General features: G+C 34.1%; 1 protein-coding gene across 2 annotated transcripts in view; it reads right to left on the minus strand.

The window, feature by feature from the left end:
- Positions 1–2,548: 2,548 nt before the first annotated feature.
- The window catches only part of mier2 (mesoderm induction early response 1, family member 2), a 51,571-nt gene continuing 39,119 nt past the window's right edge, over positions 2,549–15,000 (minus strand). Inside the window, exons 11-13 of one of the 2 annotated variants that reach the window (XM_062027714.1) lie at positions 11,798–11,940; positions 8,675–8,747; positions 3,365–3,496 (exon numbers count right to left, since the gene is read on the minus strand). In XM_062027714.1, the coding sequence (XP_061883698.1) occupies positions 8,689–8,747; positions 11,798–11,940 (202 nt within the window). In that variant the 3' untranslated portion in view covers positions 3,365–3,496; positions 8,675–8,688. Of the gene's footprint in view, positions 3,497–8,674; positions 8,748–11,797; positions 11,941–15,000 lie in introns of both variants that reach the window. The other variant, XM_062027713.1, reaches the window with a different exon arrangement.

The raw sequence follows: 15,000 nt of genomic DNA on the forward strand, positions 1-15,000 counted from the left end.
TAAACACTGAATTTTAACAAAGGGAATTTTTAAACACTACATTTTTTATGTTGATTTTTTTATACACTTAAATTTTAGACACTGATTTTTAAACAAACATCAATTTTAAACACTGATTTTTTTTATGCTGAAATTTTAAGCACTGAATTTTTTTATGTTGAATTTGTCTACACTTAATTTTTTTAGACCCTGAATTTTTAAACAGTGCATTTTAACATTCTTCATTTTTAAACATAATTTTTTTATGCTGAATTTTCATACACTGAATTTTTAAACACTGAATTGTTTTATGTTACATTTGTTTACACTTAATTTTTTTAGACACTGAATTTTTAAAATGTGTATTTTAAGAAACATAATTTTTAAACACTCAATTTTTTTATGCTGAATTTTTAAGTACTGAATTGTTATACATTGAATTTTTTTTATGTTAAATTTGTTTACACTTAATTTTTTTAGACACTGAATTTTTAAACAGTGCATTTTAACATTCTTCATTTTTAAACATAATTTTTTTATGCTGAATTTTCATACACTGAATTTTTAAACACTGAATTGTTTTATGTTAAATTTGTTTACACTTAATTTTTTTAGACACTGAATTTTTAAACAGCGTATTTTAAGAAACATAATTTTTAAACGCTCAATTTTTTTATGCTGAATTTTTAAGTACTGAATTGTTATACATTGCATTTTTTTTATGTTAAATTTGTTTACACTTAATTTTTTTAGACACTGAATTTTTAAACAGTGCATTTTAACATTCTTCATTTTTAAACATCATTTTTTATGCTGAATTTTCATACACTGCATTTTTAAACACTGAATTGTTTTATGTTACATTTGTATACACTTAATTTTTTTAGACACTGAATTTTTAAACAGCGTATTTTAAGAAACATTATTTTCAAACACTGAATTTTTTTTAATGTTATATTTGTTTACACTTAATTTTTTTAGACACTGAATTTTTAAACAGCGTATTTTAAGAAACATAATTTTTAAACACTCAATTTTTTCATGCTGAATTTTTAAGTACTGAATTGTTATACATTGAAATTTTTTTATGTTAAATTTGTTTACACTTTTTTTAGATACCGAATTTTTAAACAGTACATTTTAACAAACAGAATTTTTGAAACACTAATTTTTTTACGCTGAATTTCTAAACTACATTTTTTACGCTGAATTTTTTAAGCACTGAATTTTCATAAAGTGAATTTTAACCAACTGAATTTTTAAACACTCAATTTTTTTTATATATAGAATTGTTTTACATTTTATTTTTGTAGACACTGAATTTTAAAACATTGTATTTTAACAAACGCAATTTTTTTACACACTGAATTTTAAAACAAAAACCGATTTTTTTAACATACATTTTGCTCACAATATTACATCTAACACCAATTGTCAGCATAGTTTGATGTAAAAAAAAAAAAAAAAAATACAAAATTTACAAAATTCAAACAGAAAAAATGAAGTTACATAAAAATTCAGTGTCCAAAGAAAGCTTCGGTAACAAAGACACAAATTAACTTCCATAATTGTACTTCAAATAATATGTGCTCAAACAGTTTTTAATTCAAGTCTGCATATTTTGTGTTCTTAAAGGGGAGATTTTTGGGGGGAATTTTGTTTATCATTCACAATATTATGTAAGACAAGAACACTTGCTTTTCTTTTTTGAATGCATTCTAAATAGTAAAATACGGCAAGTACGAGGTGGCTAACACTATTCCACCCATAAAGCCTTCTAAAAAAACATCCAAAAAGCGCCAACAATACATGTCGTGACCTGAATAGTAACCAATTATTAGCCATCTTGTTATTATAATTACAAATTGTTATTATAATTACATATTGTTATTATAACTACATATTGTTATTATAAGTGCTAACGCAGACAAATTATTTTTAGCGGCGCCGTGATCAGAGAGAGCTAACTAGCTTATGCTGCTATGTTGACATACTGAGCTGCTGCATCGCTTCTCAGTTGGTGAAAGTTAATTCTGGATGATAAAGATTCATTCTTTAACTAAACAGGAAGATACAAACATCCCATCGGTCGACATCCCAATGAGAGCAGACATTGTGCAGTGAGTGATTGTTTTATTATGTTCGTAGTTTGTATTTCCTGTTTAGCACTTAGCAATACTGCTACATGATGCTATTTAGTGTTTCACTAAAGCTGGATCTTAGCACTCAGCTTCTAAAACTTGTAGCTCATCCTCCTTATATTCAGGCTCAAAAATACAAGAAGCGGATGCGTCTGTGAAATTAATGCGCCGCTGTAAAAATGGTGTGTTCAAAAATTCAATTTCTTAAAATACAGTGTTTGAATGAATCCATTTTCTACCGCTTGTCCCTCTAGAGGTCAGTGCGTATAAAAATTAAGTATAAAATAATTCAGTGGATAAATATTTGTTATATACTTCTTTTTCCAACACACCGTATTTTTTTTAACAAACATAATTTTTAACACTGGGTTATCTTTATGCTGAAATTTTATACCCTGAATTTTTCAACAGTTAATTTGTTCATACTGCTACTAAAGCTGGATCTTAGCACTCAGCTTCTAAAACTTGTAGCTCATCCTCCTTATATTCAGGCTCAAAAATACAAGAAGCGGATGCTTCTGTGAAATTTATGCGCCGCCGTATGCTTAAAATGAGCAAAATACGTAAACATTACATGTTATTATGAATGTTACTACGTTACATAAATACTCAGTGTGTATATAAAACAACAATGGAGGTTTTTGGAGGTTTTTAGAGCGCTTTATAGGCGGACTATGGCGACTCCCTTTGGCTCTATTGTTAGCTGACTTCTGCTAGTGTTGATTTACGATTTAGAATGCATTAAAAAAATAAAAAGATATTCCCATTCCCCTCTAAAGCGAGAGTGAATATTAGTCCCAGACATTGCACCTTTGTGAACGCTCCTTTGGGACTTTTTCAGCGAGGTCTGAGCAAGTGAAGAGCGTGTGCTGCAAGAAGCCAAACGCCACGAGTCAGCGGCCCGAGGACTTTGACCTGATGCTAATCTGATCGTGGATGGAGGACAAATAAAGTGTGCTCCTCACTTATTGCTGCAAAGTCCTTTTTGCTTTCAGAGCGGATTCATTGGGATGTTTCCAAGTGCTCGGAGTGGACGGGGGGGGGCGGAGCATGCCGAGAAGGCGGCAGGCGAGGGCGAGGAGGCCCGCAGCAGGTAAAGTCCCACCCGCGGCCGACGGAGGAGTCGGCGGGCACACCCGCTGCCGCCTCCTCGGGGATGAAAGGGCCGTCACTCACGTGGAACTGGAAGAAGGCCACAGGGTGCCGATGGTCCCGGCAGGTCAGAAGGTCCTGGCAGGTGCGCCGGAGCCGGACCGGAGCCGTTGGGCAGCAGTTGCCTGGGAGGACGTCCTTCTGATGCGCGGGGACGGGGGAGGGGCAGCTCGGCGGCTTCTGAGGGCGTCCATCGCCACAGCGCCCCGTCAGCAGGTCTTCATCTGGACACACAGCAGTCATAACAGTCCTGGCTCGCTACATTGACACTTCACATTTCATGTCACTTCAAAGCATTCACTTTCTAAAGCTGACATTTTGCTGCTTACCATCAATTCTGGACTATAAGTTGCACCTTTTTTCCCTGCGCTTATAAAACCGTGCGGCTAATCCAGGGCTGTCAAACTGCTTTTCATTGAGGGCCACATCGCAGTTATGATTGCCCTCAGAGGGCCGCGTTTAACACTGAGTAATATATGAATATATATATATATATATTAGAGATGTCCGATAATATCGGTCTGCCGATATTATCGGCCGATAAATGCGTTAAAATGTAATATCGGAAATTATCGGTATCGGTTTTTTTATTATCAGCATCATTTAAAAAAAAAATAAAAATTAAATCCACATAAAAAACACAAGATACACTTACAATTAGTGCACCAAGCCAAAAAACCTCCCTCCCCCATTTACACTCATTCACACAAAAGGGTTGTTTCTTTCTGTTATTAATATTCTGCTTCCTACATTATATATCAATATATATCAATACAGTCTGCAAGGGATACAGTCCGTAAGCACACATGATTGTGCGTGCTGCTGCTCCACTAATAGTACTAACCTTTAACAGTTAATTTGACTCATTTTCATTCATTACTAGTTTCTATGTAACTGTTTTTATATTGTTTTACTTTCTTTTTTATTCAAGAAAATGTTTTTAATTTATTTATCTTATTTTATTTGGTTATTTTTTTTAAAAAGGACCTTATCTTCACCATACCTGGTTGTCCAAATTAGGCATAATAATGTGTTAATTCCACGACTGTATATATCAGTTGATATCGGTATCGGTAATAAAGAGTTGGACAATATCGGCATATCGGCAAAAAGCCATTATCGGACATCCCTAATATATATAAATATATATATATATATATATATAATATATATAAATATATATATATATATATATATATATATATATATATATATATATATATATATATATATATATATATATATATATATAAATATATATATATATATATATATATATATATTTGCCGATATCCGATATTGTCCAACTCTTTAATTAACGATACCGATATCAACCGATATCAACCGATATATACAGTCGTGGAATTAACACATTATTATGTCTAATTTGGACAACCATGTATGGTGAAGATAAGGTACTTTTTAAAAATAATAATAAAATAAGATAACTAAATTAAAAACATTTTCTTGAATAAAAAAGAAAGTAAAACAATATAAAAACAGTTACATAGAAACTAGTAATTAATGAAAATGAGTAAAATGAAGTGTTAAAGGTTAGTACACTAGCAGACTGTATTGATATATATTGATATATAATGTAGGAAGCAGAATATTGATAACAGAAAGAAATGGGGGGAGGGAGGTTTTTTGGGTTGGTGCACTAATTGTAAGTGTATCTTGTGTTTTTTATGTTGATTTAATAAAAATAAAAAATAAAAACAAAAAAAAAACAATACAGATAATAAAAAAACCGATACCGATCATTTCCGATATTACATTTTAACGCATTTATCGGCCAATAATATCGGCAGGCCGATATTATCGGACATCCCTAATATATATAGAAATATATATATACATATATATATATATCTATATACATAACCAAATTTTCAGTGTGTCACTCGTCAATAGTGAGTAAATAATAGGCTATATGTAGTATGTGGATATATATTTTGATTCCGAAGAAAAAGTGATTGTTGAAAGACCGGAATTGAGGTGGTAATTTGCTTACATGTTGACAAATAAAGCTGACGTAGATCCACGCTGATGTCCGTGTCTCCTCTGCTTCACAGCCATTAAATGTTTAGAACTAGAGATGTCCGATAATGGCTTTTTTGCCGATATCGTCCAACTTTTAATTACCGATTCCGATATCAACCGATACCGATATATACAGTGGTGGAATGAACACATTATTATGCCTAATTTTGTTGTGATGCCCCGCTGGATGCATTAAACAATGTAACAAGGATTTCCAAAATAAATCAACTCAAGTTATGGAAAAAAATGCCAACATGGCACTGCCATATTTATTATTGAAGTCACAAAGTGCATGATTTTTTTAACATGCCTCAAAACAGCAGCTTGGAATTTGGGACATGCTCTCCCTGAGAGAGCATGAGGAGGTTGAGGTGAGGGGGGGGGGGGGGTATATTGTAGCGTCCCGGAAGAGTTAGAGCTGCAAGGGGTTCTGGGTATTTGTTCTGTTGTGTTTATGTTGTGTTTGTCATTCTTGTTTGGTGTGGGTTCACAGTGTGGCGCATATTTGTAACAGTGTTAAAGTTGTTTATACGGCTACCCTCAGTGTGACCTGTATGGCTGTTGACCAAGTATGCCTTGCATTCACTTGTGTGAGTGAAAAGCCGTAGATATTATGTGATTGGGCCGGCACGCAAAGGCAGTGCCTTTAAGGTTTATTGGCGCTCTGTACTTCTCCCTATGTCCGTGTACACAGCGGCATTTTAAAAAGTCATACATTTTACTTTTTGAAACCGATACCGATCATTTTGAAACCGATACTGATCATTTCCGATATTACATTTTAAAGCATTTATCAGCCGATAATATCGGACATCTCTATTTAGAACCTTACTTTAATTTACTCTCGTATAAAAACAAAACAAAAAAAACAAAAATTTTTAAAGTGTGGCGATTTTAATTTTATTTTGTAGTAGCATCAACTTCCTCCCGGTCAACTTCTCTTGTTTTCACTTGATCAAAGTACACTGGAGTCTGATAAAAAAATCACATTTTACTTAAACAAAACAATCTTATTTACTAAACCGTCCCATGTGTGATGTCTGTAAAAATGTTTTTTTAATGCATATTTGTACATGATATTGTGATGTAATCAAGCTAGCGTCGTTAGAGTTAGCTAATATGCTAACACGTTTACAAGTGTCTTTGTTAGTATTATTAACTTACAATGTCATTCTGTTTGTATTGTTTCACTTTCAAAAAATTCCTCAGTAAATTCACCAAAACGTCATCGAAGAGTTATTGAGTCTGTTTAGCTGATTGGAGAGCTAGCTTGCGCAGCTAGTGGGTCCTTGACCATGACTTCTGTTTTGTTTGATCAGCCGTTTTACTGCCGTGTTACAGACACCGTTTGGAAACAATGAAGGTACGTAAATAAAAATGTACAACATATTTCTGTGTAAATAAGTCATTTCACAACGTATATATCTGCCAATCACATGGATTTTTTTCCCTTCTAAAATTTAGTGGGTGCGGCTTTTATCCCGGTGCGCTCTATAATCTGGAAAATGCGGTATTTCCTATTTTTGGATCTAAAAAAGGGGGTGCGCAAAAAACCACCAAAACGATTCACGATCCAAATCACCATTTTTATTCATCCTGATTCTAAATCGATTCAGAAGTTATGAAAAATTGATTAAAAAAATCAATCATAGTTTACTTATATAGCCCTTAAAAACAACAACAACAAAATGAAAAAAATACATTTTCAGGCTATTTCTACGGAGGCCCTAAAGGGACATGGGGAAAAAAAAAAAAATTATAATTTTTTTTAATAATTTTTTTTTTGAGACATGTATCTCGTGCGCACGAGAAACTTTTTATAAAATTATAAAATAAAAAAAATTAAAAAAATGACGCACGAGATGTCTAAAAAAAAAAATTTTTTTTTGAGACATGTATCTTGTGCGCACGAGAACGTTTTTATAAAGTTATAAAATTAAAAAAATTTAAAAAATGTGTTTCACGCACGAGATGTCTAAAAAAAAATTATTTTTTTTGAGACATGTATCTCGTGCGCACGAGAAAGTTTTTATAAAGTTATAAAAAAATAAAAATAAAAATAAATAAAAACATTTTAGACGCACGAGATACATGTCTAAAAAAAAAATTAAAAAAAAAAAAATTATTTATTTTTTTAGACATGTATCTCATGCGCACGAGAAACTTTTTATAAAGTTATAAAACAAAAAACATTTTTTTATAATTAAAAAAAAAAAAAAAAATTTTAGACATGTATCTCGTGCGCAAGAGAAACTTTCTCGTGCGCATGAGATACTTTCTCGTGCGCACGAGTAATAAACATTTATTTATTTTTTTAAACATGTATCTCGTGCGCACGAGAAACTTTTTATAAAGTTATAAAACAAAATTATTTTTTTTATAATTTAAAAAAATTATTTTTTTTAGACATGTATCTCGTGCGCACGAGAAACTTTTTATAAAGTTATAAAACATTTTTTTTTTTTTTTATCATTTAAAAAAAAAACATTTTTTTTAGACATGTATCTCGTGCGCAGGAGAAACTTTCTCGTGCGCACGAGTAATAAACATTTATTCATTTTTTTAGACATGTATCTCGTGTGCACGAGAAACTTTTTATAAAGTTATAAAACAAAATTATTTTTTTTATAATTAAAAAAATATATATATTTTTTTAGACATGTATCTCGTGCGCACGAGAAACTTTTTATAAAGTTATAAAACAAAATTATTTTTTTTATAATTTAAAAAAAATATATATTTTTTTAGACATGTATCTCGTGCGCACGAGAAACTTTTTATAAAGTTATAAAACAAAATTATTTTTTTTTATAATTTAAAAAAAAAATATATTTTTGTAGACATGTATCTCGTGCGCACGAGTAATAAACTTTTATTTATTTTTTTAGACATGTATCTCGTGCGCACGAGAAACTTTTTATAAAGTTATAAAACAAAAACAAAATTTTTATAATTTAAAAAATATATATATATTTTTAGACATGTATCTCGTGCGCACGAGACATTTATAAAAAAAATTATAAAAAAAAAAAATTCCCCCATGTCCCTTTAGGGGTTCCATATATTTCCATGCAACCAGAAGTTGTTTACGGGTCATTTTTGGTCATTTGTTTGTTGTCTGACGTCCGCTTTAGTTTTGAGGAAAATACATTTAAGTCGGACCTAGCAGAGGTAGGCTATATAATTAGCCAGATACTCTACAATTCAGCTCAGATTGCAGCTTAAAAAGATCAACTGAAATGAGTGAAGTAATAGAAAACAGCTGATTTCGCAAAATAACATAAAGGGAAACAAGAAAGAATGGAATGAATGAAAGAATGCCATTCCATACAAAAAATGGTCACTGCCTCTTTCTTTACCTGCAGGTGCAACCTTAACACGGCTTTAAGTGAAAGCGGGGAGTCCTTCTGCGCCGAGGTCGACCCTCCTCCTCTGGTGTGGGAAAGGTGGGAAGCATGCATGCACGCACACACACACGCACACACACACACACACAAAAAAACAAGACACATGACTGAAGGGAACAAATGCAAAAAATGATTGAGAACAGAAGATGATTGGAGATAAACCACGTGACCAAAATAAACATAGAAAATATACATCATGTGCAAATGAAAATGTGGCTGACACACAAAGCAGACAATTACTTTCTCACACAAATAGTGGTCTTCCGATCTCATATTGATACAGTTTGATATCTGAAAAAATGTATGTATAAATTCCGGACTGTAAGCCGCTACTTTTTTCCCTACGCTTTTGACCCTGCGGCTTATAAAACGGCGCGGCCAATACATGGATTTTTCTTTGCAGACAGCCATAATGTTTTGTGTCCAACAAATCCATTTTTCTACTGCTTGAATAGTTTTCATTCATTACAAGCAGACACTGAAAAGGTGTGTTATTGTTTGTGCTACGGCGCCATCTTTTGGACCAGTTGGCTTACTGCAGGTACTGCGGGGTAAACGTCAACAGTATTTCCTTCCGTTTAGTGCTTTGAACCGGAAGTACAAGTGCTGTAAAGTAAAATAAAAAATTAATTAATTAAATTAAAAATGTAAATTAAAGTAAGTAAAATGAGTGATCAAAGGTGGCACTCATTTATTGTACTGCTTCTTATGTAGAAGAGACACCCATGACAGTCTACATGTTTATTTAAAAGACTCACATCCTAGCCTAGTTTTTAAATATGATGGCAGATGTCATTAAGCAGGCCTAAATTGGGGCCCGAAGCAACATTTTTTTGAGAGTCCCGGTTTCGTTCAATACATTTTTCATACTTTATTTTTTAATTATTGTTAAACAGTTTTTAACTTTTTAAATGACATTTTGATTTCATGAGAAATATTTTTTTTCTGGGAAAAGACACGACAGGTATATCTCTCTCTTTCAGGTGCACTTGGGGCGGCGTGGCTCGCTTGGTAGAGCGTACCAGGGTACCAGGTTCGATCCCAGTCACTGCCGCTGTGTCCTTGGGCAAGACACTCCACCCACCTGCTCCCAGTGCCACCCACACTGCTTTAAATGGAGCTTTAAGATGTAGATAATGGCGTTCACTATGGAAAGCACTTTGAGTCTCTAGAGAAAAGCGCTATATAAATATATTTCATATTTCACTGTTCCGTCTTATAGCCGTCCATAGCGTTTCTACTCGTACGGACTCTTCCGTCAAGCAAAGTTTGTAAGTTTTACAATATAACTAAAACTATTCATACGCGCTAAATCGTCCTATGTGTAGTGTTTCCATGCATATTTGTACGTGCTATCGTAATCTAATGAAGCTAGCATTGCAAGCATTAGCTAATATGCTAACACTTTTCCGAGTGTCTGGACTAGTATTATTAACTTGCAATTATTTTTGTATTGTTTCAGGTTCACAAGTTCCTCAGTAAATTCACCAAAACGTCACAGTGGAGTTATTGAGTCTGTTTAGCTGATTGGAGCGCTAGCTTGCGCAGCTAGCGGGTCCATGACCATGACTTCTGTTTTGTTTGATCACCCGTTTTACTGCCTTGTTACAGACACCGCTTGGAAAACAATTAAGGCGTGTAAATAAACATTTACAAAAATCTTTTTGTGTAAATAAATAATTTCACAAAGTATATATCTGTAGTTTATACTACGGTTCGGCTAATATATGGACAAATATTTTTTCCTTCTCAAATGGAATGGGTGCGGCTTATACGCCGGTGCGCTTTATAGTCGGGAAAATACGCTAAGTGCTCCGATGGAAGTCGTCCTGCAGCGTGTTGTCTTGTGCCAAGCCAGTTAACATCTAAATGACCTCCAATAAGTACACAAAGTTGGTCTTTTCTTCTATTTGAGTCATCTACGAAAGGTAAACACTGTAGGCTATAGGCTTCTCGGAGCTAGCAGCTACACAACAGCTAAGCAGACATATGTTATAAGTAGGGATGTCCGATAATGGCTTTTTGCCGATATCCGATATGCCGATATTGTCCAACTCTTTAATTACCGATACCGATATCAACCGATACCGATATCAACCGATATATACAGTCGTGGAATTAACACATTATTATGCCTAATTTGGACAACCAGGTATGGTGAAGATAAGGTACTTTTTAAAAAAATGAATCAAATAAAATAAGATAAATAAATTAAAAACATTTTCTTGAATAAAAAAGAAAGTAAAACAATATAACAACAGTTACATAGAAACTAGTAATTAATGAAAATTTGTCAAATTAACTGTTAAAGGTTAGTACTATTAGTGGAGCAGCAGCACGCACAATCATGTGTGCTTACGGACTGTATCCCTTGCAGACTGTATTGATATATATTGATATATAATGTAGGAAGCAGAATATTAATAACAGAAAGAAACAACCCTTTTGTGTGAATGAGTGTAAATGGGGGAGGGAGGTTTTTTGGCTTGGTGCACTAATTGTAAGTGTATCTTGTGTTTTTTATGTGGATTTAATTAAAAAAAAAAAAAAAAAAAAAAAAAAAAAAAAAACGATACTGATAATAAAAAAAACGATACCGATAATTTCCGATATTACATTTTAACGCATTTATCGGCCGATAATATCGACAGACCGATATTATCGGACATCTCTAGTTATAAGTGACTGTCATCGAACAATATTGAAGTATAAAACTTGACATTTGTCAACATAAACAGGTATCAAATAGTTACAGTTGCATATTACTTACACATACAAAGTCTCAGAGGCAGAAAGGTATTAGAAAGTATCCAGAAACAAACGTGTCCGCATCATGAACTTAACTTAGCTATTTTTTGTGGCCATTAGGTGTCCCCAAAAAACAACTACCACTTCAACTTCAAGACAGCCTAAGTCCATTCCAGACCGTTTCCATACCTACCATTGTTCTCTGTTTGAGGAATTTCACGTGATCAAAGCTTTTTGAACAAAAGAATCCAAGTATGTACGATTGAGGCTGCTATCTTTTGCTCAAATATTCCAAACTGATCTAGCGTTCCGTTATCAGCGCTTCACCTCGTTTGTCCAGTTCCAGGCTGGAGTGCGGCGGTAAAGGTGGCGCCAGCTTGCCGGAGACTGCGGAGCTGCGGGACAACAAGGCGGCAGAATGATTGGTGGCCTCCACGTCGCCAGCATCCCCGTCCTGCTCTCCTTCCTCCCTGCAGCACAACGCAGGAAAGCAGCTCAGTCGGAAGGTTTTCTTATCCATTAGCCTCCAGGATAACACTCTCTGACCTCGCATCTTCTGGAGTTTCTCAAGCCTTCTAACACACTCGTGAATAAAAGCACATTTACAGTCGGTTAAGACTGAAATATGGTTATAAAAACATCAAATGTCAACATGTTCCGATCTCTGTGGTGGAACTGGAGGAGTAACCACTTTTACTTGCTGCTTTTCCTAATTCATAATAATCCATCCATTTTCTACCGCTTATTCCCTTCGGGGTCGCGGGGGCCTATTAATTTATAATAATCATTTACTGTATATTAATAATTACTCATATTTTCATGCAAGAATCCATAATCAATAATGCATAGTAGAGAAATATCATACTTTTACCTAGGGATGTCCGATAATATCGGCCTGCCGATATTATCGGACGATAAATGCGTTAAATGTAATATCGGAAATTATCGGTATCGGTTTTTTTATTATCTGTATTGGGTTTTTTATTTTTATTTTTTTATTAAATCCACATAAAAAACACAAGATACACTTACAATTAGTGCACCAACCCAAAAAACCTCCCTCCCCCCATTTCTTTCTGTTATTAATATTCTGCTTCCTACATTATATATCAATATATATCAATACAGTCTGCAAGGGATACAGTCCGTAAGCACACATGATTGTGCGTGCTGCTGCTCCACTAATAGTACTAACCTTTAACAGTTAATTTTACTCATTTTCATTAATTACTAGTTTCTATGTAACTGTTTTTATATTGTTTTACTTTCTTTTTTTATTCAAGAAAATGTTTTTAATTTAGTTATCTTATTTTATTATTTTTTTAAAAAAGTACCTTATCTTCACCATACATGGTTGTCCAAATTAGGCATAATAATGTGTTAATTCCACGACTGCATATATCGGTTGATATCGGTATCGGTTGATATCGGTATCAGTAATTAAAGAGTTGGACAATATCGGAATATCGGATATCGGCAAAAAGCCATTATCGGACATCCCTACTTTTACCCATTTTCCCAGGAGATTTGCCATATTTTGATGTTAATGCGCCTCTTAGACACAAGTAATAAAGGTGTTTGTGAAATCCCCCTGATGCTAAATTAACCACAACATTCACTATACAAATATACATATACACATACATGTACATATACATTCACTGTACAAACATACATATACACATACATATACATTCACTATACAAACATACATATACATTCACTATACAAACATACATATACACATACATGTACATATACATTCACTGTACAAACATACATATACACACACATGTACATATACATTCACTTTACAAACATACACTACCGTTCAAAAGTTTGGGGTTACCCAAACAATTTAGTGGAATAGCCTTCATTTCTAAGAACAAGAATAGACTGTCGAGTTTCAGATGAAAGTTCTCTTTTTTCTGGCCATTTTGAGCGTTTAATTGACCCCACAAATGTGATGCTCCAGAAACTCAATCTGCTCAAAGGAAGGTCAGTTTTGTAGCTTCTGTAACGAGCTAAAGTGTTTTCAGATGTGTGAACATGATTGCACAAGGGTTTTCTAATCATCAATTAGCCTTCTGAGCCAATGAGCAAACACATTGTACCATTAGAACACTGGAGTGATAGTTGCTGGAAATGGGCCTCTGTACACCTATGTAGATATTGCACCAAAAACCAGACATTTGCAGCTAGAATAGTCATTTACCACATTAGCAATGTATAGAGTGTATTTCTTTCAAGTTAAGACTAGTTTAAAGTTATCTTCATTGAAAAGTACAGTGCTTTTCCTTCAAAAATAAGGACATTTACATGTGACCCCAAACTTTTGAACGGTAGTGTATATATACACATACTGTACATATACAAGTACATATACATACATACACTCATGCACATAATCAGGTTTCATCAAACATAAATTAACGTTGTTGCCCTAGGGCAGACCTGGGCATTCTGCGGCCCTGTCCGGCCCGCGTGAGGCAATACAACAGTGCTGCTTTTATTTTGAAAAGTATTATTTATGGGCGTGTGTCCGTGTGTAACCTGCGAGTGAAGGTGCACATGCAGCGACAAGTGATGCACGCTTTACACCCGAGACGCTAAAAAGAGAAAAGTTGATGAAGAATGGCGTGTTTCCAACAAGACATGGACTGCCAAGCAACGTTCCCTCTAAGGTGCGTGCCTGCGCAATTGCGCACTGCTCAAGCGTCCGCTGCGCACAGCAAATATATGCTGCGCACCAAATCAAATCCCATCTGAATTCTAAACAAAATAAACATATTTATTCTATGTAATTTTGCAACGCAACTTTGAGTGACAGTGACAACAAGCGGCCCTAACGGTGTTCGTCAACACCGTTCAATTGAACACCGTTCAATTATTGTAACGTCTATCGAGATGCTTCGAGGACAGGAATTATATCCATCACTTTATTGAGCAAAACTGTTTATATTGGGCCATAACCACACCAAAAACATGAGTTTTCACACTTCTATCTGGAAAAACTAGTCATTTTCTGCCGTACAAACCAGGCCAAAAGCAACTTGTCATCTGTCACCAACACGCATAGCACTAAACCACTGGTGCGTTTATGGCCACACAAAAAGTCGGACAACTCAAACACCACACAAAGTTACACTATGACTCCTTAGTCATACGTGTGCTTATTTTACTGTCATTTATTATTCATGTTAATTTATTTATATTAGTCATGGAATGCTGTTACACACACTATGTTGAAGTATTACTATTATTATTAATTATTATTATTATTATTATTATCATTATTTATCTTACGGTATATATCAAAAATGATATTGAGCAAAATTGAATTGAAATATTGTCGATGTGGCCCTCCAGCAGTGCTCGGGTTGCTCATGCGGCCCCCGGTAAAAATTAATTGCCCAACCCTGCCCTAGGGTAAACTGGGTATAACACATGGCACACTGACAAAGCTTAACCTATTGTTACTATAACAATCTACAAGGTTAATATAGGTTGCTTCTCTTTCTTCCCCTCCA

This window comes from Entelurus aequoreus, linkage group LG19, assembly GCF_033978785.1.
Source record: "Entelurus aequoreus isolate RoL-2023_Sb linkage group LG19, RoL_Eaeq_v1.1, whole genome shotgun sequence".
In the NCBI taxonomy this organism is placed as follows: Eukaryota; Metazoa; Chordata; class Actinopteri; order Syngnathiformes; family Syngnathidae; genus Entelurus; species Entelurus aequoreus.